Source organism: Aulonocara stuartgranti, assembly GCF_965226115.1.
Source record: "Aulonocara stuartgranti genome assembly, chromosome: 14".
In the NCBI taxonomy this organism is placed as follows: Eukaryota; Metazoa; Chordata; class Actinopteri; order Cichliformes; family Cichlidae; genus Aulonocara; species Aulonocara stuartgranti.
Genome location: NC_138950.1, coordinates 5,502,809 through 5,527,769, shown reverse-complemented (window position 1 = coordinate 5,527,769; position 24,961 = coordinate 5,502,809). Strand labels below are relative to the sequence as shown.

Below are 24,961 nucleotides of genomic sequence, written 5' to 3'. Positions count from 1 at the left end.
CTTGGTCAGAGAACTGTGCAAAATCTAGATATGCTTGGTTGTCTTTTCTGCAGGACACACACAAGGGAGACTGTAACCATTTCGGCTTAAAATACACCCTACCACTTCACCCGCTCGAACATGAGTCGAGGAGTGGAAAACAGATTTAGTTCTCTTTTAAATGTGAAAATGTGGTAAAGTTCAACACAACTTTTAGTACAGTAAAGTCTTTTATTTTTAGGACAATGGTGAGAACAGTAAGACTCATCTCATGATGTAATGATTGAAATGCAGAAGAAGAAAGAAGCAATTAAAGAGCTGAAGTAACACTACAGGTTTGGCACTTGTTTTTTTGAAAAAAAGATGACCATATATGCAGCTAATAATGAAAGAAAATATAAGAAAGGAACACCAAGCAAAAGATGCTAAATCATAATTACAAAAGGGAATAGAAAAGACTGAAGCAAGGACAAAAAAACCCCCACACATTAGCAGTTCAACACAAAACTCTTCCCTTCATTCATCGCTCAACATCAATAACAGGAAGTGATTTTAAACGGGGCATAAGCAGTGTGCACTACAGGACTATTTGTACTCTCCGCACACTCCAACAGTCTTGCCGTCCCACTCCGACGTGGAGAGACACTTGACGAAGAAATGTCCCAGATCGTGTTTAGAGATGGCTCTTCCCTTTAGCATGTTCTCTGTCACCACGTAATTCTCTGTCAGAGGAAGGTCACCTGGAGATGAGGGCAGAACAAAACATTTAATTTAAGAGAATGTATGAACGCTCTCCTGATTTGCAGCAGAGACGCTGCACTCATTTTAGACCACGACCCACATACTGTCCCATTCTATCTCAAATGGGCTTGAAGAGCAAAACCGCTAAGTAACAGCCGGATGAACAAACTCGAAAATCTTCCCTTCATTGAGTGTAAATGAGTACAAGTCCATTCTGACGATATTTACTTTAACCATTGATTTAGAAAAGAGATTATGAGCAGTCTGACATGTGTGTAGAAAAGTAACTCCTTTCCTTAATCGTCTCACTTCGTTGTAGTAGGCAAGGCCACGATTAAAGACACCTTTTGTAAAACCCGTCTGCAAAATTCAGTACAAGAATTCACCACAAGAGGGCAGCATTTAACAAGGAAGTTTTGGTATAATTGTGCTGCCAACCTAGTATTATATTTTTATGTACAGACAGATGAGTTATAAGTTTTAACATAAAGGTTAAAATTATATTGAACTATACCAGAAACTGTTTTTCTGGACTTTCTTTTTAGCTGGTTTCAATTTTTTCCAGATTGAATAAAGCTGAAAAATGGACCTTTGCAACCAAAACTCTTGGCTTCCTCTTACTACTGACCTCCAATGTGAGGAGGCATGACAGCCACATAGTCCAGCCCTGATGTCTTCAGCACGGTGTACATCCTGTCGTGGTCCTCCGTCACAGGAACCAGACGTGGCGGCACTTTAGAGCGATCCCACAGAAGGAAGGCTGGGAAGAAAAGAGATGAGAAAAATGATTGATTGTACAGACTTCGATGAGCTCTTCAACTTCCTTTTTTTTAACGCAGCGAGGCATACCTGACATGCAGCCGATCACTTTGCGGATTCCACGCGCCTTCATAGCTTCCACTATGTTCTTTGTGCCCTCAGACATCATGGTAGTTGGGCCTAATGAATACAAGTTAGATTAGAGATATTACACACACACACACACACACACACACACACACAACTGCAGAACAGTACTTGATTGTTGTTTTGCTTCATTCCTACAGATGCTCCACTGGGTAAAAGTAAATCCAACGTTTTAGAGAGCACCATAAATATAAACTCAAATCTCTATTATGTGCTTTAGTGACTTAACTGATGATTTAAAAGATCAATAACGTGAGTTAATTGATCTTATAAGTTAATATTAATTTAAAATTTAAAAGAAATGTCTTGTTTTTGGTGGGAAATTAGTCAATTAAATGTTGTTTATGTGATTGTTCGGCTTGTCTGTCCGTTAGCAGGATTACCCAAAGGTCGTAGATAGATTTGCATGAAAATTGTTCCCAGAGGTGGGCTTTGGTCCAAATTTGAAGTGATACAATATTTTGGCTTGATGCACATCTGCATCCAGGGATATTTGAAAGACTTCTTTACCGATGTGAAATAGGAAATAGTAAAAAGTTGAGAAACACTATCTTGATGAATATATCAAAAAGTAATCCAGAGCCAAACATCCCCTGGATCCAAGGACTCAGTTCATGCATGTTGTGGAGGAAATGTTCAGCCCTGGAGGGGAGAGACTTCTCCAGTTTTTATAGAGTTAGTAGTTTCTATACAGTCCTTAATTTATTAAATTATTCAATAAGCTATGCATATGTTATTTAGTTTTATGCTATAATTCTCATTCATCTCTATACTGTGTCTTTTCGATTATGTCAAACTGACCCAATGTCACGTTTTACATGTAATAAGAATGCTTTGGTGACCTCTAGTGAGTGTTTTACATCATTACATCACTGAAATATATAGTCTTTCTCCTGAAAGGTGAACATGTAAGTAAGGAAACTGAATTTTAAGATTCAGTGACTGCATGCAATTACAATTACTATGAATACATGAAACCACATAAACTTAAATCCATGCAGTTCCATTGGTATTAATTTAAGCATTGAAATAAGTCCTCTTGAGTTCAGGTAGGCTGGCGATATGATTGCAAGAGTGCATTTTGATTTAATGTCTTATTATATTTGCTTGTATGTGCAATTCTTCAGCCTTACTGAGGTCATTCCTGGTGCCTAAGATGATAATAACAGCATCCTGGCCCTCCAACGTCTTCTTTACATCGTCTTTCTTGAGCACATCTCCCACCACCACTCTGGATGCCTTGTGGTCATCAGGCAGCTTGGCGGGGTCACGCACCAGCACCGTCACATTGTATCCTAAAAAAAAAAAAGAGAGAGAGAAAAAAACCCCATGGAAATTAAACTAAACTTCGACCATAAACACCTAATTATGAAACACTTTCACTTATAGCATACTGTGCTTTTTGTTTTGTATTGAAGTCATTGGTTTCTGTGCATGTTGCAGGATCTTACAGTCATGGAAATGTGTTGTTTTTATCAAAGGAGCAGGGACTTGTCTTGGTGACACAATGACAACAGATCATCTCACCTGGGTGCCAACCAGCACACTCAAGATGTCACTTTCTCCTGTTTGGTTACTGTGCAGAAACTGCTAGCAACAAACTGCTTCAGAAGCTTTTGTTGCTTGTACTGTTTTTTAATGTGTTCCTATGTAATTTTGTAGTTTTTAGCAGTATTCTAGTCTTCCCTGTACTTTTAATTTAATTTGTTTAATTGGTGCTATACAAATGCAGGTTGACTGGTGACTCTGTGACAGCTTCAGGAGAGATCCCACCCTTTACTGTGGGGGCAAGATAGCAAACAGCTTTTTACTATCAGCTCTCTGTGTCACAAACTGCCGTGACTCAGCAAAACGCTGCCTGTGCCGTTAAACATGAGTCGACTTTTTTTTGCCATGGGTGAGCAAAAGGAAAGGAAATAGAAATGTTGCTAAATCGAACGAATCATATGACACAGTGTGTTTGTGTAAGGGATTTTGTGAGAGGAGCAGTGGGTTATTGCAGCTGTACTTCTAATGGGGGTTACAGAAAGTTACAGCAGAGAGTGACATTCATCGGGGATTACAGTTTACAGTTTACAAATCAGGCCTTGAAATGTGTTCATTCAGTTCATTCAACCCTTTAAAAAAATTAACAAAACTTGACCAAATACATGTGATATAAAAAAATAATTATGTCATAAATATTCATGCGAAACTTCTGATTTTAACAGGCTGAGGAACATTTCTACCAGCTTTTTGTGAAACTGTTACAGTTAAGATGTGGTTATTACGCAAGGGAATCCCGTGACCTCATGTTTATCACCCTATTGTGACCTCCACAGGTGGACGTGTAACTACCCTGTTACAGGTGCACGAGGACGCTCAGAAAACAGTCTGAAGCATCAAAGTTTGTTTTGCCTGTGCGGAAAACTCCAACTTTAACTCCAACAGTAACAATGCATGAAAAGCCTACTGAAACCCACCTGAGAGACCCCAGTGTGACTCCCGCACGGTTACACAAATACATGATCTCTTCTATTTCGTCTGTAACTTATTTTTATTACTCTTATTCCTCACCTGCAGCTACTGCTATCGGCAGGGTCGCCAGCCCGGTCATTCCCGTGGCTCCAAATATCGCGACGTTTTTAATGGAGTCCGACATCGTTCTTAATAAGCGGGATCCACGAGACAGCAACACCTGGTCAGCTGAAGAGTGTCCGGAGTAGGAGATGCATTCACTTAAAAATACATCTGGCCTTTAACGAAACGCCTCTTTGGCTTGACAGGAAGGCACTTCCGCATCTTAGACTCCGCCTATATGGAGAGTTAAAGGAGCCGTTCAGCTCCTGTGCGTCACTCCAGGGCAGGAATAGCAACCACTACCATGAAAGAGACATTTTTAAAATGTTTTTAGATAAAGATAAAGATTTACAAAATATATTCGATCTTAAAATGAAGGTGAGACAGTTCATTACGTATAAATTAGCCAATCAGAATCACTAATAGGTGGAAGTATAATTCACATTTTTTTCCCACCTGTGACTCTGCAGTGAGCTATCTGTGTGAGCTATAGTTGATATACCTAGTTTGATTTATTCCTAATAGTTTTAGAAACCATGAAAGTTAAAGCTGGTGGTGGCAGAGTTAAAAAGTTTAAGATTTCTGTTGGAGGTTACCAGAATGAATACAATTAGAAATGAGTATATCAGAATGACTGTTCAGATTGGAAACAAAGTTAGGACATGAGCAGAGGAGGAATAGTGGATATACTGGACATAGGATAGGACAGGGAGGGTGAAAAGAGGAAGACCTCAGAGAATGTGTATGGATGTAGCAAAGGAGGACATGCAAAGAGTTTGAGTGTCAGGATGCAAGACACTAAATGAGATGGAGGTAGATGATCTGCTATGCTTTTCGAATCAATTACATTTTATTTATATTGCACCAAATCGCATTCAGTGCATCATGGGAATCACCCAGCATCCTAGACCCATTGCAGCATAACTAAGGGAGGATTCAAGTTCACCTGATCCAGCCCTAACTAACTTTATATAAAAGGAAAGTTTGAAGCCTAATCTTGAAAGAAGAGACAGTGTCTGTCTCCTGAATCCAAACTGGGAGCTGGTTCCATAGAGACGGACCTGAAAGCTGAAGGCTCTGCCTCCCATTCTACTTTTAAAATTCCCAGGAACCACAAGTAAGCCCTAATCCAGTACTATGGGCTCTTTAAAACAAGATGGAGCCTGATTATGTGGTGACACTTAAAGAGAGCAAATGAAAAAAGGAAGAGGAACATTTTGCAGGTGTACTGCAACTCTTTTAATTTTTTTTATATGTAGCCTTCGTCACGCTTAAAAGACATGAAATAACGTCCTTATTTCATGTGACAATGTCTTAAAAAAAAGGTTATTTGAAAAAAGAGAATAAAAGTTAAAAGGGAGTTTTAAAAAAGGAAAAATCAACAGCTAACTTGGACTTTCTTCCTAAATGTGTATTAATTAAAAATATTTACCAGTGTTTTCAGATAAGAATAAGAATATTGATCTCAAAGAGAAATTCGCATAGATGTATTATGTGCTGGTATTTCTAACTTTTGTGATATTTCTTTTTTGTTCTTCTTTAGCCTTTGAATCAATTTGCTGAAACGCGGCCTCTTGTGGTTATCCGTTAAAATTCGTCACCGTCAGCGTCTCTCTCTCTCTCTCCCGTTCTCTCTCTCTCTCTGCCATTGATGCTGATATTTCTCCTCAGCATCACCAGCGGAGAGGAGGAGGAGGAGGAGGAGGAAGGAGAGGTTGTGTCAGGTGGAAACTGGGACCTCTATGGATATCACCATCACCCTCCACCGGCACTGAACCTCAGCATCTCCCGGCCGGCGGTCAGCGCTGCAGGCACGCAGCGCTCTTAACGTGCGCTAAGGCGCAGTTTTTGCACAGTGCACACCCCCCGCGGTGCTTCAGTAATTACCCAAACCAGCCGCTTCCTCGTGTAATAGGGACTAATCGAGGGAAAACCCTGCTGGAATAAAAGCGGAGCGTCAGTCTCCTCCATTGATAAACCGCGCTCCTCATCGATTCGAGCCAGCGACGTCTTGGTGGAGGAGGACGAAACCAAACCAAAAAACTGACACTGAGGCTAAAGGTAAGGCCGATAAAAGCGCAAAAAGATGCTTCCTTTTCCCTTGGTTGTCGTCTCATTCCCCGTGTGAGAGCAAGGAGTCGAGATGCATGGGATTTTTTTCCTCCTTTTTTGCCGGGATGCCGGCCTGCATTTGGGTGCAGGGTACCGCAGTGATCCGGCAAAGGGACGGACCGTTTCGTGTCTTATTTCCACTTACATGTGTACGTGATGCATGCCTGGAAAGGTGCTTATGATGCCTGCTGGATCTGATTGTCTAATTTAAAAGGAGAAATGAGCTGAGAAACAGAAAGCGGCCTAGTTTTTTTGTGGGCTATGGTACGCGGTTGCATGTTTTAGCTTCTGTGTAACCTTTACTTTAAATTAGAGATCATTTATTTGGTTTCTAGCTACAGACTGCACACTGTACCCGTATGCACACTGCAGCAGAACTTCACAAGAATAAATATCGACAGTAATGCTCTATGCAGTATTTTAGTAGGAAGTTAAAATGTGCCTGTGGTCTCCTTATGTGACTTTACATTACTCTCGCTTTTCTGCACCTTTCTTCCCAAATCCTGGAGGGATTTTGCTGTCTTGGAAGGGGTGGTTGTAGATTGACTCAATTCATGCTTTAGTTTGACAAGGCCTGAAGCAGCATACACTGCTTCAGCAACACAAGTAGGAGATGCAGTGCAGCCTGTCTAATGTCTGTTTGATCACTGCTGCAAAAAAAGTGACTACAACCCCTGTTGTGCACGGAGACATGTCACGGGCCATTGTTTGTCCTTTCTGTCTTGATCTGAAGTTTGCATGCAGGTGGGAGTTAGTTGGTTATCTCTACTTTGTGACTGTACTGGAACAACATGAATAAAAGAAGAGGGAAGAAGTGAACAGAGGTATGCGGTTATCTGAATTCATTTAATCATTAATACCAAACTGCTAACGGTACTTACTGTAAGTTTTGTGACTTTTTTGGACCCATTTGAGCCCCTTACTCCAGTGTCTCTCAGTGGGTTTATGTTGCACACAGTACTGTGAACCTTTTCATACCACATGTGGTGCTCAGCAGGTTTCTATAACCTGAATCCATTGCATTTTGTGGTATTTCAGTTTGTCTTGAGTCACTCATGTAATACAAAAGTTTAACAGTTTGAACCCAGCTAGATCCCATTTCAAAGTGAACAAAACATGTGGTGGTAAGCAAGATTACTTCATGTATTTTAAATATTTAAAAACACTTTACCTTTAAAATGGCACAGGTTGTTCAGGTTTCTTCGGGGACTTGTTGGGGGATTGTTCCAATCATCCAAGAGGACTTATCGTGGTTCCTGTGTCTATTCCCGTAACCCTAGACTGGGAGCACAACTTGTTCTTTTTGTGCTTGGCTGCATGTTTTGAGGACTTTGTTTGCTGCAGAGCAAGCTTGCTTCTACGTTTGTATTGCACGATGGAATCATATTTGAACACCATGTCTAAAATCTTTGCACAGCAGTGTGAATATTGTATACATTTATGGTGTTTCTCAGCTAGATAGAATTACTCTTCTTGTTGTCCCTGTCTTCTCTGGATGATCAACAGCATCTTTAGGATACTGAAGCTCTCTGCTGTTTATCAGACCACAAGGTCACTGTTTTAAGAGGCGTGTTCTTGTCGACTCAGAATTTGGGTGTGGTTGCTGCCCTTGCTTACAGATGCGGGTTCACTGTGCTGAGGTGAAGTGACTCAAAGTGACTCAGTGCAGTGTGTAAAGTGCGTACTGTGTGACGTCACAGTGAAGGATCTTGTGTGTGCGTGTGTGTGTGAGTGAGTGTGAAGGAGAAAAGGAGAGACAGCATCACTCCCTCAAAGAATGATCCAGATTCCATATATTTTGTCAGGTAATATCAGTGTGGATAAAGTTTGGGATTAAACCTGGGGTCATGTTTGGGTCAGAATGACAGTCAAACGTAAAGTTAGATTGGATTAAATATTCAATGTTCGGTTCACTGTTAAATGTTAATGTAAGAGCTGTAGAACATTATTGCTACACATTTGAGTTTGTACACAGATCAATAACAGAAACCTGACTGCAGCAAAAGGATGAAAATTGTACAGAAAATATGAAATTACAAGGGGAAATAAGGCTGAGTGTCAGCATTCTATCATTTGCAACCGTGCACTCACTGGCGGTTTTCCAGCAGAAAAATGTCCAAATGTAGCTGTAGCTATAAACTTTAAATGAACATTTACAAGCTATTGCACTGACTCTATAACTGCTATGTATCTGTTATAGTCACGAGGCAGCAAACATTTTTCCTGTTTGAAACAACACATGAATGCTCTGAAAGCTCACATGTCCCAGTTTTCCACCAGCACTTTAACACTCAGAGAGCATAAAAGATGGACGTAGCTTCCGGGTCTGAAAAGTGAAGCCAAATGTGAAAGTTCCTGCGTTCCTCTTGATTCCTGTGGCTGCAAAAAAACTTCCAGGTTTACAGAAAAAGGAAAACGAAAAAAAACTTACCTTAAACGTGACCTCTGTAAACATTTTTGCCATAGGGTTATGGGCTCAGTCGCTCATTTCAGGTTATAATAAGTAAAAGACGAAGTCCATTTTGTCAATTTTGGCTATTCTAGGTTTCAGAAAGGAGCGTCATGATTCACCCTTCGCACGTAGAAACACCAACAAATCCTCAAGTCGTAGCTTTCGACTTCACTAATGAATGGGTGGCATCATCTTTTAAATACAGTCTTTGCATGAAACAAGTAAACTGAGTTAGATCAATAGTAAAAACAAGAACATACAAACAGAAATATAAGACAATGACTCAACAATTCTACCAACGTGGAGATAAAGGACAAGAAATTCTTAATCTTTAAAGCACAGGTGAGTGCTATTATTTAATTTCAGGGTTATTGTAATAGTATTAAAAGACAGTAGTGTTTACAATAGGCATTTAAATCTAATCTGATCTTAAACGAGCCATCATTGTTGCTCCTGTACAGACAGCTGAATTAGTGCGATTTAGCTACTACAATTGGTAGAATTGAGTTCACTCTGTTCACATGTTCAACATGAACATGCTCACATCTTGCTTCCTGTTGATTTGATGGCTGTGATCACACAGAAAATTGATTTTATTGGCAGTGGTTGATGGGATGTTCTTTCATACTGATAAAATAATGCTTGTAAAACTGTAAAAACGCTTTAACTTTGGCGTTTTTTGACAAAGTTATGTTTTAATGGAGAATAATGTGGCGTCTTGAACTTTTCTCGAACCCTCCAAAGTCTGACACTTAATCACTTAATCAATCTTTAGACGTTTTAGTAACCGAGCGTTCTCCTCACAATTGTCAATAGGCAGATGGGATATCAGCGAGCTAGGAGAGGCTGTGATTAATGTCCCCAAATGATGTGTATGTGACGATATTGATGAAGACTAAAGAAAAGAGGGGAGGGGGTGCACTGAGGGTCTGGTCCAGATTAAGCCTTAGAGACACAGAGCTGCTGCCGCTGACTGATTAACACTGGCAGCTGTCTCTCTTTCTTACTCGACTCATCTTTCTGGTGATATGCCCCTATATCTGTCTCAGATCAGTTTCTTTATTTTCCCACTGTCTTTCTATTTCACTTCTTTTTCCATATTTTCCTTCCTTTATCTCTCTAACATCTATATTCCACAATATCACACTTCATTTTCATCTTTCTAGTTTATTGTCTTCTCACCTCGTCTGGTTATATATTTGTCTCTCCCTCATTCTCTCTATCTCTAAATTTAACTTCTATATCAAAAGAGATGGACAGTCCTGCATCCGTGAGGTACTTTAAGCTATTCTTGGATCACTGGTGGAGTAATATAAAGAGAAGAAATTGCTGACTGGAGAATTCATCATTGCACGGGAGCCGTATTGATCCATACGCAAGATCTGAGGTAGTGTTTTAGTGGGAAGTTTATGAAGTTTCTGTCGACATGCTCTGTGGAAAATGTACCCATGTAAATTAATATTGCAGTTTTAATTTGTTCCACTATATATGTGTGTGTAGCAAATGCCTGATATAACTTAATCCCCCCTTCCAAAACTGTTAAAATCACAATGAGCCACATATTTGCAGTAGATGAACAAGAACACTATAGACATTTCTTTTTTTTTATCAACATCAGAATGGAGGAGAACATCATGAGCTATCATCCTATTTTATATGATCAGAGGAGTCACAGGCAGCTAGCTGGGTAAAACTGGCTTTGTTAAACTGCATTGTGGGTACATATTATATGACTGGTTGGTGCCCCTGTTACACATGCATTGGGAAAGATGGGAAAAAAGATAGTAAAAAAAGTATAATGGTATAAAAGAGAACAGTGGTGGGCAGTAGGTGCTAGAGCCATCCCTTATTTCTTTGTCTTCCAAGGAAAATGGGAAATAAGTTGTCAGCTTTCTTGTCAGTTCTTTATGTTGTCTTTAGAAATAGTTCTCCTGGCTTCTGGAAGGACTTTTGTTCTGTTTTCTGTCAAGCTGATCTCACACTGCTTCAGTAATGTTAAAGATCAGTGCCTCCACCGAGTTTTACAGATGGCTGTAAAATTACACTCAAGACTCAACTAAGTGGTAAAGTTTAAAAAGTACAATGACATTTAAACTCTTGTCCTGGTTTTGGAATACGTGACTGAAACTGGAAGTAGACTTAATTAAACTTGTATATAATTTACAGACTAGTAATGAACGGATAAACATTCGACCCAGAGAAGCTCATGGGATCCATCAGCTCTTCTTTCAGCTCCACAGTCACACAGTTTATATTAGCACTCGTTCACGTTACCATCATTCTGTGGTCACTGCATGCTGTACATTACCATTGATGACGGAACTGCTTCAATGCAGCATTTCAGGGTTAAGTGTATGTTTCAAGGACACCGGGTGGTTAGCATTTAGACTATGGTCATTCTTTAGTTAGTTTAGAGGCATCAGTGTCAGATACTAATTGCCAAAACACAAGTTGTGGAAGCCAGACAAAGAGGATGAGAGGTTAGGACACAGGGAGCGGTGGGAATAGAGAGAGGACAGCTGCAAAAGTGTGAAGGATAATAAAAGGAGAGAGCAGGGAGGCGGGGCGAGGGGCGTGGGGGTGTTTACATTACGTCGCTGGTGAAACTGTGATTTATTGTGGTGGCTCACTTCAGCAGCATAGCTAGTGAGAGAAGGCCATAATAACACTGAGTGGTTTAGAGGAGAAGATGTAACGACTGACATTTCTGCAATCTCACACATGTATGGATGTAGACATGCAGTAGTAATTACACTATTAGATGATCCCTGAATAACAAAGCAACAGGAAACTTATGAATGATAACTCTGACCAATAATACATTGTTTAAAGTAAACTTCAAACAACTTGTTTTTTATGTGTAACAATAACTGCAACAGTGACAAACTAAGTCATGGTTGACTTTGTGAGATTATTTTTATTTGTATCTTGATATGTAAAACCCTAGAACATAAAAGAGTTATGCTGTCTCTTTACCATGGCTGTATATTGTTACAATAATGGAAGTTTATAATAAACTTGAACACATTTTCAAGTAGTTTCTGTAAGCCAAAAACTCAGGTTCCAACATTTGTAAAAATAAAAAAATACAAATCTTGTCTCTAATATGGTCAGTGAGTGCAGATATTCCAAATATGGTCATCTCAGGCAAACGAGTCTGGCTGTGGCACAGAAGCCCCTCCCACCTGCTTTTTAAGCCAGTCAGAAGAAAGTCATCTTAAAGGGAGGAGAGCTAAAACTGCATGTTTCAGACAGCGGTGGATGCATCGAGGCTTAGCGCAAGAAAACTGCGAACCACGCAGTGCTACTTTAAAAGCAAAAAAAAAAAAGACAAAAAAGAAAGAAAGAAAATAGAGTTGGAAGTGAGCAGAATAAATCCATTTAGAGTTTTTTTGTCAAAAAGAGTGCAGTTCTGTGCAGATATTCGGCTTATGTTTTTGTTTTAATGGGATAATATGCCTGTGCATTTAGTCAGATTTTAAGCTTCAGTTACAATTTTGGCTTCCAGTGATTATCAAAACAAAATCTCTGAGATTATATGATTATATGATTATTGTGCTTGGTTCTTACTTTGCTTTTGGTACTCTCTAAATTTACCGACTACCAGGCTGTGGAGGGTTTAATTCAAAATCTTTCTTTTTTTATCTTTGGATGAAAGTTCAAGAAAATTTACTCCCAAGAAATGAATTCTACGAGCAGTTGTATTAAAAGATCATAATCTCAATATTGACCGAATTAATTGTGGTTTTCATTTCTGCTCTACTCAAACAGCCCTAATGGATAGCTGTGGATTCTAGGCTATTGATTAAGCAAAAGAAATCAACTGAAATGTGACAGGCATGTCTTAAAAGAACCGATTAAGGGTTAACGTTCAAAAGCTTGTTTAAATGTACAGGAAAAACTGAGACACAATCTCTCATACCCATGTCAATAAGACTGACAGATACAAGTCTGGATGATAAAACCTCAAAGTAAAGAGAACAGCTAAAAGAGTCACGACTGAGCTGAAACGCAGTCACGTAAACACACTCAAACCACCTGGGGAGAAACAGAGATGGCCACCCTGGATGTAGAACATTTCCTTTTAGATGCTGTCCTATAAACCACAGTGATATAGGGTTCAGGTCCACCTGGAGAAAAACAGAAAAGCTTCATATGATCTAGATTCTCTCCTAAAAGTGAGAGATGAGAAGATATCTCTGGGCAAAGTTCCCATTTTTACTGTCCTGTCTTTACCAGCGCTAATTTCATTTGTTTCAGTATTATCATCACAGGTTGCCAAGTTCAAGGTGACTCACTGAGATAATTTAGTTTACTGTGAAACAGGCAGATCTTGACATTGGAATGAAATAATATATTTTAATATAAAAATATTTACAAAATAAAATAGGACATGTCACTCTGTAACAAATTATTTAAGCAGTAAAAACTTACCAAACGCGAGTGTTTTATTTTGTATAACTTCTTTCATATTATCAGGTTCCATACGTAAATATGACAGTGTTTGGTTTTATTTGTGCGGTTTTCCACTGCATCTACTGGGCTTTAACAATATATGGAAGATGTCAAAGAGAACACACGGCCACAGATGCAATTCATGCTCTTTCTTCCAACACCATGGAGAGTTCAGAGAGGACGCTGCTGTTTAAAGGTTTGATCTTTCGGTGTTGGCACAGCTGCCTCCTACGAACTCTGTAACCCCGAGAGTTCAACATAAACATCAGAGCAAGATCCCCGTTCTGAATCTGTGTTTTTGATTTTATTTATCAAAACTTTCTGGTCCAAGTTTGTTGTTTTTAACAGTTTTTTTTTTTAAACTACTGAAATTATATTTGCTGAATTACCAGTGCGGTCAGATTAATAGATGTCTGCATGTGCGCTGAATGCAGTGTGAAACACTATGGTGGACTCGCTTCTGTCGTCGCCTTCTCAGAATAAAACATTTGGAGGTGTTTTGTATTTATGTGGCTGAATGAAAGATCATCAGCAGTATTACTCAGCACTTTCATTTTGAAGCTCACCAGCCCTGATCAGCATCAACTGTTCAGGATCCACCAGGTTCATCTGACTCTCCCCCCCTGCACCTGCTGGGACGTGACTGTGCGTAATTATATGGACTTGTGACATGCTAACTTCACCAGGCAACATCGGCACTTGTTCTGATTTGATTTTCATTATTTTCAGAACTATTTTGAAGCTGTAGTAGTTTAAATGTGTCTTCTGTTTGTCCAGTAGCGTCTGATGTTATCACGACACTCCTGGTAGTTAAAGTGTTCTTAATATAGTGGTTAGTAAAACCATTAAACCATAACATATTCTGAGTTGGATCATAGTCAAAGAAGCACCAAAAGCAGCTTTAAAAAAAACCTGGTGACAAAAATATTTGATATGCAGTGATGTAGAGAGATGTCGATGGAGTCCACATCAATAGTTGATGAAGATGCATCTGATTTGAGCACTAAAATGTATTACAGCAGAAAAACAACAGATGTCAGAAGTAATAATAAAGCTGTTTTCTTTGTCTCTCCTGCTTGTGAGCTTGTTCTGCTTTTTGATTTTATACTTCATACAGACAAAGAAAGGGGGGTGGTGATCCTTCTAGCTTACTGCCCACAGTGGTATTTTTCCCTGAAGTTGGACAAGGAAAAGGAGACGAATGTACAATGACAGAAAACAGTGGTGTTACTATCCGTGAAGCTCTGCTACTCTGTGACACAGTCAGTCATTTATTAAATCATTCTTAACCGCTCATCTAATTCATGGTCAGGGGGTGGCTGGAGCCTAACTCAGCTGTTGCTGTATGAGAGGCGGGGTACACCCTGGACATGTCGCCAGTCCATCACAGGGCTAACATAAACAGACAGATGACCATTCATGCTCACATTCACACCTGCAGACAGCACAGAATCGGGTCACGTTATCATACATGACTCTGATTCTCATTCAAGTGAAGCACAGGATTGCTGCCTGTGGACTTAGGACAAGTAGTAACACGTGTATGTTTGCATGTACACTCCACAGTAGGCACCTCAGCTTTTTTGGGGAGTTAAAATCCACCATGTCCCCCAAATATATTTCCATATTTTCCTGGTTCTTCAACAAAGACACATCACACAATATCTTAAGATCTCATGGACATTAACTGTTTTTCCAGAATGATGTTAAAGAAGTTTGATATTATTATTATTATTATTATTATTGTTGTTGTTGTTGTTGCCAATATTAGAATGAATTTAGTGTTACACAAGTATGAATACAGATGAAAGTTTGCGGTCACATTTTTTTTTAAACTTTCCTGCAGGCTGTGTTCAGTGTGTCAAAACAGAGCATAAAACAGATAGCCAGCAGTGTGTGTGTGTGTGTGTGTGTGACGGCCTACGGCTGACTGATTCCTGAACAGCTGAGTCTGATTATTAGAATAAAGGTGATAACACACACACACACACACACCAGAGCAGCCTTGTGTTTGATTTGATTGATTTTAGGACACCAGGTGGTTGAGGTTCGGCAAAGAACAAGGCAAGGAGAATAGAGGGCACGCGTGCGTGCGCGCGCACATACACACGCGCAGATACAGCAGTCATGTATTTTGGCTGCAGTTTGACTGATGCGGACTTTTGTTGTGGTTCAACTTTTCCAATCCAATCACCGGCTTTAATCCGTATTTCAGTTTGTTTTATCGCCCTACAAAAATATACAGTTACAGGTTTTTTCCTGCAGTCGTCATCAACTAAAGAGGTTTTAAACGTCCACCACAGGTAACCTAACACAGTTTGGATACAGGATAATTTTCACAACCAGCTTCATTTAGTCATCATCAAATGGTAAGAATTATGAGAGAAAGACACAACAAGAGGTTAATAAAGGGGAAAGCTTGTTGGATGATCCACCATGTGAAGAAAATGTATCTATAAAGTTACAAGTCTTTTAGCTTTTAGCTGGACTGTGGATGTTAGCAGCCCTCAGTCAAAGTGGGTCATATGTCAGGAGGGCTAATGCTAGCATGCTGCCACAAGCTAAGGAGGCACTTAGAAAGCAAACATCTTTGAAAGAAACTTGGCCTACGTCATAAACGAGCTAGATATGAAACAGAAACAGCAACACTATTTTTTGGATTGCATGAAAGTACCTAATGCGGTGATAGAGGTGAGTTAAAATCAGAGCCTAGCTGATATAAGTGGGGGGGTTTCAGACTGATACTAATGTGTGGTGATTTAAAAATCCAATACACAAACGTAAGCAGATCTCGCTAACATTTGTTATGTGTTGTTACTTCTGAGCCTTAATAAGATACAGTGGCAGCACAGTTGTGGAGAACTTAATCTGGCTGACTGCTGGTTTGTGGTGCTCCGAACATGTGTCGGTGCAGAGAGCCTTCTGATGGAACACCAGAGCTCATGTTTGAAGATTATTTCTTTCCTTTACCTAAATAAAGCAAATTGTTGTCTGTTTTAAATGCTAACATCAGTAAGTCTATAAAGAACTAATATCGGCTGATATTAAATCTGGTTGAAATTCAGTTTAAAAAAAACCCCCTGCAGATCTCATGATCAGTCTAAATGCTGCAAATGGGCAAAAATTAAGTAAAAACTGCAATCAAAAGATAAACTATTGACACGTTAGACATTGGACCTCTTTTCTGCAGATACACGATTCACCTGCAGGCCTCTTCTGTTGCTTTATAGTCATTACATCAGTCTGGCCACAGATATTTCTCAGTGAAGGTCCCCATGTTAGTACTCCTGGTTCTTTCTGGGGTGTTTCTGTCTAAACATTCACATGAGCCTGCTGGCTTCATGGCTTGCGATATCAGTCAGTACAGAGCATGGTGGGACTCTGCAGCCAACCTCAAAGGTGGCTCTCACACGTTCTGAAGGAAAATGCTGGCGAGTGACTTTAGTCCACACGGGGGATTAGAGTGAAAACTGTACAGGGATTTAGGGACATTAAACAAGGGGCTAGCTCATTTACAACATCTGAGATCACACCATCAGCTGCCACTCATCTGAAAACTAATCACAAAATAGAGCGCTGCGTGATGTTCTTAGTGCGGCCGTAAAGGGAGAGCCCGTGTTTTAGGGATGTTTAAGAGGAAAGGTCGCGCTTTGGTGTCGAGAAAAAAGAAAAGGCTTTTGTCCCGAGCCATCAGTTTGCACTAATATTCAGCAGTCATGCAAGAGCTTGGAAGGATTGTAGTAGGAATGACCTTTGCAACCCAACTGTTTAATTATTGTAGTATAAATGTAAACATATGCATTTGACTCATTTGTTCTTCTTTGAAAACAGAATAAACCTGGCAATATATTATAAACAAATCCTTCATTAGAAGTATCCAAATGTTCAAAGAATACAGCATTTTCATGATTTTTATTTCTCACAAATTGTATTTTTTTTTTTTTTTTTTTAAGATAACGATGAGTTGAGGAATAAAATGTACTGTATAAAATGTACTGTATAAAGTAGAGAAGATGTATCTATTGAAAGGTTGGGCTTAATTTTATCTCTTTTTTTACATTTCCAAAACAATTCTATTAGTATTTTGTTATTTAAAGGTTAAAGTTAATTGAAAAGAACATTTTGTATTGTTGTCTTTTCATTCACTCAGGTTACCTATAAATTTATCTGATTTACTGTAGGCTTCACTTTGTTGGATTTCACTGCAGTCCTCTTTCTGCATCATCACCAGATAGAAAGCTCTATAATATTTATCCTCTCCAGGGAGGACAGCTAAGTGCATGTGCACAGCTACTTCTTCTCTTTCTGTCTTGCAGGGCACGCTGACATTTACTCGATATGGCTATGTTGTTTTTCCAGTGGTTTAGGTATAGTGACAACCGTGAGCTTGGGTTTTTGTTGCAGAGGGAGGAGGAGGCCAGGAAAAAGGGGCCAGATGAGGAGAGGAAAAAGAGATTACAGAGAAAAGGGAAAAAGTCTGAGGCAGGAATCTTCAGAGAAACCTTCCTAAACAGTAACATCAAATGCTTATTTGACCTTTTATTTACTTGAAATCTTCATTCACATAAATTGAACTTAATGGGTGAGTATAGTGTTACTAACATTAACTAAAAAGTAACAATACAAATTCAGGGCATGTAACTGTTGGGTGTATTCTTCCTATGTGTTGAAAGAAGGGTATAGGGAGAAATGGGGGAGGGGATTGGGAGGGGAAAGGGGGGAGAACATTTTTCATTCTGTGTTATCTTGTGAGGCATTTCAAGGACAGGGGTTTTAATGAGTGCACACTGGAAAGGCCGATGATTTTAGGATGCTGAAGGATGACCACCAAACATACTGCTGTATCTGCTAAAAAAAACAACCATACTGAAACAATGTAGCCACAAAAATGAGCCAGCAGTTTTTTAAACATCACTTTCTATCTTTGTAAGAAGTTTAAAGAGAAATAAGTGTATGACAAAAGAAGCCCTCTGGATAAATATACAGAGAATACATTTCTATCATCAGTCTTTCCCCTTGAACCCACATGTGTAAAAGCCTAGTTGGCTGTGGGTTTGATTCCCAGTGGGGCCATGGAAACAAACATGTATTCTTCCCCCTCCCTCCCCTTTGTTAGCAGCCTTGGAGAAGAGCACCAAATGGCATCTTTTATATCCGTAGGCACATCTGCTCCTCACCAAGAGAAACCATTGCATGTATTTTCCATTCATCGTGTGTGTAACACAAAGAGTGAGAACATGAGAAAACTAACGATGCTGTATTTACCTGGGAATTCTTATTAGATTCCCAATGTGCATCTAAAATATTTATGATTTATTTAATGTCCAGTGCACTGCTCTATACATCATTACCGACACGAGCTTTTATATTTCTAATGCCTGTTGTGATACGTACAATCCCTGGTCACTTTATTAGGTACACCTGGCAAGTGCTTAATAACATGAAGAATTAAGAGCAGCCTTAATTCGTCACTGTGGAGGTTCAGTAAGGTGCTGGACACATTCCTGAAAGACTTGAGGTCCATGTTGGCATCATAGCATCGCACAGTGATGCATAGATCAGCTGACTGTAGAGCCCATACAGTGAACTCACTGTCATGTGAAAGATGATTTGAGCTTTGTGACATGGTGTGCTATCCTGCAGAAGATGGGCACACTATGATCACAAAACGTGTTCAGATGGTATCAAGGGGCCCAAAGTTTGCCAAGATTATATCCCCACACACCAGCACCAGGCTGAATCGCTGATACAAGATAGGATGGATCCATCCTTTCATGTTGTTTGTGCTAAAGACTGGCCCTACCATCTGAATGTCACAGAAACGGAGACCAGGCAACATTCTTTATATCGTTTGGTGAGTATAAACTGTAGCCTCAGATTCTTGTTCAGTTTGAAGGGTCAGTGTGTTGTGTGTTCAGAGTCCCTCTTCTCCATACCTTGGTGGTAACACGTGGTTATTTGAGCTATTGTTGCCTTCCTGACAGCTTGAAGTAGTCTGGCAATTTGCCTCTGACCTATGGTATCTACTCATTAGATATTTTCTCTTTCTTAAACCATTTTCCGTGGAGATGGTTTGTGTGGGAAGATCTCAGCAGTTCAGCACTTTCTGAAATTGTCAGACCAGTCCATCTGACCAGTTCCTACCCTAAGCCTAACCATTAAAAATCAATGCGAACTCTAACCTTCAGCCTAAACCTAACCATAACCTAATTGTACTCCTGACACTAAAACCACATTTTGAGCCTCAAAAATGCCTTCAAACCTGTGGGGACGGGCATTTAGTCCCCACAAGTATAGTAGCATGCCAATTTTGTGTCCTCACAAAGATGTCTAAACATGTATACATACACACACACACACACACACACACACACACACACACACACACACACACACACTGAAAACAACAAACTGTCAAATTCAGGAAAAGACAGGAGGTACCATCTATTTTTTTTGCATGACACATCCTTTATATGTTAAAGAAAGCATTTAAAAAATTTGAAGAGGGTGTGTATGAAGAAGGCTGAAACAGACAGTACCATCTTTTTGGTGCCTTAATTTGGAAAAACCCAAATTTTTATTTCAGAGCCTCCAAGCTGTTCTAGCAGAGACGCGTTTAAGTTTTCACCCAGTCTGCTGATTTTTAATGTGCGCTCTGAATTCTGTCGCAAGTGCCACAAACCGAACCGTGCATTGCTCGAAGCAGACTATTTACACCACATTATCCAGTGCTCACTGTTAAGGTTTCATTTTAATTTTAATTGAAGCCTCTAACTGATATCAAACATCTCTGTGAGCTCTTCAAATGAATGCAGCGGAAGCTGATGAATATCAGAAAATTGAACAGGAGGTTTTTCATTGTTGTTGTTTCGAATGTTTCTGTTTCTTAACTCTCAGCTGGCACAGTGTGATTTCATGCAGAGGTTTAGAAGCTATTTTTATGTACCTGCTTTCAGCTGTCAAAGGGACGGGCTGAAGAGATGAGATGCCCAAATCATTTTAAGTCTATTTTAAGCTTTGCTATTGTAAAATGCTTTGATGCCAAGGACAGGTACTGCATCATTCATGAACAGGAAAGGACCTATTGACTCCTTATTTCTGCAGAAGTCTCCTTATTAAACCATGAATTTTGAGTCTGAATTTCTTTGCTGGCTAAACTTGTGCGGTTGAATAAGGGTTAAGAGATATCTAATAAGGACGTGTGAAGTCAGTTTAGTTTAATTTAATTTAATTATCAGGTGCGAAAGGCTCTTCACCTGTGGGGATGGAGCAATGGCACTTCTTTTTCTCTCCTCTGCATGTGCCAGTGTGCTCACATACATATATATGCATTTTTGTATGTGAGTAGCGCATTAAAGCAAATCCACTGATATTTATATTGGCTCATTCAAAACATATTTCATCAAGCATGACTGTACAGATGTTTTTTTTCAATTTCATTTTTATATGTTACCAGGAAGACTTTATCCCATCCTTTATTTCACACACAGGCTGATATCAGATATTATGACAGCATTTGATTTTTCGCAGGGCGTCGGGCGCGATGGCTAATGCCTCTCCAGACCTGGACAACGCGGAAGCCCAGCGCCAGCTTAACAACAACAACCGACCAATCGGCTCTGGCTTCTGGGAGACAGAGTGTACCAGCTCCAAACTGTTCGAGTGCTCCCGCATCAAGGCCCTGGCAGGTCAGAGGTCACAAGCAGATCAGTGCACATGCTTACTCACATTTACACAAATGCAGACATTTGACCGTATTATCTGTTCATATACAAAATGAATAATACCTACTTTCAGGGCATTTTTAAACAATCAATCAAATGCAATTTAATAAAATGTAATTTATATAGCACCCAGTCACAACAACAGTTGCTTCAAAGTGCTTTATATTTTTAGATTTTTCATCTCTTAACTGTTTAATAGTGAATTATGTGCACCTTGTATTTTAGGTATTTGAAGAAAATATTTCATAAAGTATTAGATCGACTTTGTCAGGCAAGGGGCAAGCATGAGCGTGCATGCAGCTGAAAGCAACAAAAGGTCTTTCAGGGCCATTTGAAGTGATTCCGATCTAATCATTTCACATATATAAAGCTGATATTATTGTATCTGTTCCTTTAACTTAAAATGTCTTTCCTAATTTCCCTCAGATGAACGAGATGCAGTGCAAAAGAAGACTTTTACAAAGTGGGTCAACTCTCATTTAGCCAGGGTGTCCTGTCGCATATCTGACCTTTACAACGACCTGAGGGATGGATACATGCTCACCAGACTGCTGGAGGTCCTCAGTGGAGAGCTGCTGGTAGGAGCCGTCATGGTTTTAGTTTTGTAATCCTTCATTTTTGTTCATTCTGTCAGTTTCTTTCTGACTGATTTCATTTTGACTGAATATTTGCCCTCATTGACGGACTTTTAAAAAATTGAATAAAGAAATTTGAAGGGCGTCTGTAAACTTCAGAGATTAGAACATTTAAAAAAAAAAATCCTATGACCCATAGTGTCCAGGGTCTTTGGCTCTGCAGAAAACCCTTTTCTGGTTATTTTCCACTTGAAAGGAGGGAGCATGTAATCGGTTCTGTCTTTGTTTGTCTGTCTGTTTGTTACCAGTCAGTTACCACTTTGCCTGGTATATGATGTCTCCTTAAGTTTTCCTTTATTTCACAGTGGGGGCATTTGTAAGAAAGGACTTGCCCTTGTGCTAAAAATATCCCCAGATTCTCCTCAGTGGTTTTTACTTCTGTCATTTCTAAAAGTAAATCCAACCTTTTGACTGTCTTTGTTATTATTTTAACAATGTTTGCTATAGTCCCACATGTAGTATGTCAATAATAACAGTTATCTTATTAAAAGTACTCAAACTCTTCTTCCTGCCACAGCCGAGGCCCACACGAGGTCGAATGCGGATCCACTGCCTGGAGAACGTCGACAAAGCACTGCAGTTTCTTAAAGAGCAGAGGGTTCACCTGGAAAACGTCGGTTCCCATGACATTGTGGATGGAAACCATCGCCTTACCCTGGGCCTTATCTGGACCATCATCCTTCGCTTTCAGGTAAATTTAAAACACAGATTCATCGTGACAGATTATAGCAGTGTGGACATCTGATGAGCCAACTTTGTCACTGTATAGAGAAAAGGTGCTTTTATTGTATTCCAGGATATGAAGTGTTTCTTTACGGATGTAATATTTGAATGCTGGTTTTGCGGAAACTTGCTGTGCAAAGTTGCTGTGATCAGCAGTGCATCGTTTATCTCTTGGTGGTTTGGGGAAGGCTGTCACATGCGCTGCGTCACCAGTGTGCGACAGCCGTGTTTAGTGGATGAAGCCTTAATGTCACTCAGTGTCTGACCGGCAGCAGTCGCCTTCCAGTCTGCTCTTCAGCAAGGACACACGGGCACACTGTTTTATCTACCTTACCTGAGCCGGCTTTCATCTGTCTCATCGCACACCCTCTGGCATGTACATACCACACACATGCACACACTCACACACAGGGTTCCAGGCCTCAGCAGCAGTGATACAGGATCACCTTCTTCCCTGTAAGTACAGCAGAAATCTATGGCTTCTCTTTATATTGCTTCAGTGCTACAGCGTGGCATTGGCTCACACTGCTAACATGACATTATTCTGATGCCTCTGTAACATTCACGGTGCACAGTCGCCTATCAGCTTTTCTCCTGGGACTGAGTATTGTCATGCTAGACCTGGCTACCCACCACAAAGCACATTTGCCAGCACTGCTAATAGAATTATCTTGCAGCGTGTGCAACCCTCTGCAGGCCATGCTCATGAGACAGAGAGGATCAACGTTCACTGTGTGCAAGACAGCTCACTGATACAGAAATCTGCAGATACAGAAATCAATAAGTGTGTTGATGTACGCTGATTATTACCGCGTGATGGTTGTGTTTTTGGTAGCGTTTACATACAGTGGGGCAAAAAAGTATTTAGTCAGCCACCGATTGTGCAAGTTCCCCCACCTAAAATGATGACAGAGGTCAGTAATTTGCACCAGAGGTACACTTCAACTGTGAGAGACAGAATGTGAAAAAAAAATCCATGAATCCACATGGTAGGATTTGTAAAGAATTTATTCGTAAATCAGGGTGGAAAATAAGTATTTGGTCAATAACAAAAATACAACTCAATACTTTGTAACATAACCTTTGTTGGCAATAACAGAGGTCAAACGTTTACTATAGGTCTTTACCAGGTTTGCACACACAGTAGCTGGTATTTTGGCCCATTCCTCCATGCAGATCTTCTCGAGAGCAGTGATGTTTTGGGGCTGTCGCCGAGCAACACGGACTTTCAACTCCCGCCACAGATTTCTATGGGGTTGAGGTCTGGAGACTGGCTAGGCCACTCCAGGACTTTCAAATGCTTCTTACGGAGCCACTCCTTTGTTGCCCGGGCGGTGTGTTTTGGATCATTGTCATGTTGGAAGACCCAGCCTCGTTTCATCTTCAAAGTTCTCACTGATGGAAGGAGGTTTTGGCTCAAAATCTCACGATACATGGCCCCATTCATTCTGTCCTTAACACGGATCAGTCGTCCTGTCCCCTTGGCAGAAAAACAGCCCCATAGCATGATGTTTCCACCCCCATGCTTCACAGTAGGTATGGTGTTCTTGGGATGCAACTCAGTATTCTTCTTCCTCCAAACACGACGCGTTGAGTTTATACCAAAAAGTTCTACTTTGGTTTCATCTGACCACATGACATTCTCCCAATCCTCTGCTGTATCATCCATGTGCTCTCTGGCAAACTTCAGACGGGCCTGGACATGCACTGGCTTCAGCAGCGGAACACGTCTGGCACTGCGGGATTTGATTCCCTGCCGTTGTAGTGTGTTACTGATGGTGACCTTTGTTACTTTGGTCCCAGCTCTCTGCAGGTCATTCACCAGGTCCCCCCGTGTGGTTCTGGGATCTTTGCTCACCGTTCTCATGATCATTTTGACCCCACGGGATGAGATCTTGCGTGGAGCCCCAGATCGAGGGAGATTATCAGTGGTCTTGTATGTCTTCCATTTTCTGATGATTGCTCCCACAGTTGATTTTTTCACACCAAGCTGCTTGCCTATTGTAGATTCACTCTTCCCAGTCTGGTGCAGGTCTACAATACTTTTCCTGGTGTCCTTCGAAAGCTCTTTGGTCTTGGCCATGGCGGAGTTTGGAGTCTGACTGTTTGAGGCTGTGGACAGGTGTCTTTTATACAGATGATGAGTTCAAACAGGTGCCATTCATACAGGTAACGAGTGGGGGACAGAAAAGCTTCTTACAGAAGACGTTACAGGTCTGTGAGAGCCAGAGATTTTCCTTGTTTGAGGTGACCAAATACTTATTTTCCACCCTGATTTACGAATAAATTCTTTACAAATCCTACCATGTGAATTCATGGATTTTTTTTTTTCACATTCTGTCTCTCACAGTTGAAGTGTACCTCTGGTGCAAATTACTGACCTCTGTCATCATTTTAAGTGGGGGAACTTGCACAATCGGTGGCTGACTAAATACTTTTTTGCCCCACTGTACGTGCATGTCATCCTATCTGTAAGTGCTAACATGACCTTTTGAAAGAATTCTGATAAAATTTGTAGGGGTGTAGAGACAGGGGGTCATGTTAGCAGTCCATTAACTAAGGCTACGTTCACACTGCAGGCGAAAGCGCATCAAATCCGATTTTTTGACCCTATGCGACCCATATCCGATCATGCTATGACAGTGTGAACGGCGCAAATCCGATATTTTCAAATC

The 24,961-nt window shown here is 40.3% G+C and overlaps 2 protein-coding genes across 9 annotated transcripts in view; one reads left to right on the top strand and one right to left on the bottom strand.

The window, feature by feature from the left end:
* Positions 1–24,961, top strand: part of sptbn4b (spectrin, beta, non-erythrocytic 4b) — a gene marked incomplete at its 5' end in the record, with an annotated part of 119,655 nt that overhangs the window by 8,782 nt on the left and 85,912 nt on the right. For 2 of the 8 annotated variants that reach the window (XM_082503895.1, XM_082503894.1), the window contains 4 exons: positions 15,332–15,507; positions 20,735–20,892; positions 21,355–21,506; positions 22,081–22,254. In XM_082503895.1, coding sequence (XP_082360021.1) covers positions 15,332–15,507; positions 20,735–20,892; positions 21,355–21,506; positions 22,081–22,254 — 660 coding nt within the window. Of the gene's footprint in view, positions 1–5,780; positions 6,247–15,330; positions 15,574–15,870; positions 15,896–17,632; positions 17,787–20,734; positions 20,893–21,354; positions 21,507–22,080; positions 22,255–24,961 lie in introns of those variants that run through there. The other 6 variants (XM_082503896.1, XM_082503901.1, XM_082503897.1 and 3 more) reach the window with 6 other exon arrangements.
* Positions 191–4,429, bottom strand: blvrb (biliverdin reductase B). The gene is made up of 5 exons (XM_082503909.1): positions 4,183–4,429; positions 2,760–2,921; positions 1,570–1,659; positions 1,349–1,480; positions 191–719 (listed from the first exon to the last, which is right to left on the bottom strand). Exons 1-5 carry the CDS (start codon positions 4,265–4,267, stop codon positions 565–567), a joined length of 624 nt encoding a protein of 207 aa, XP_082360035.1. The 5' UTR covers positions 4,268–4,429; the 3' UTR covers positions 191–564.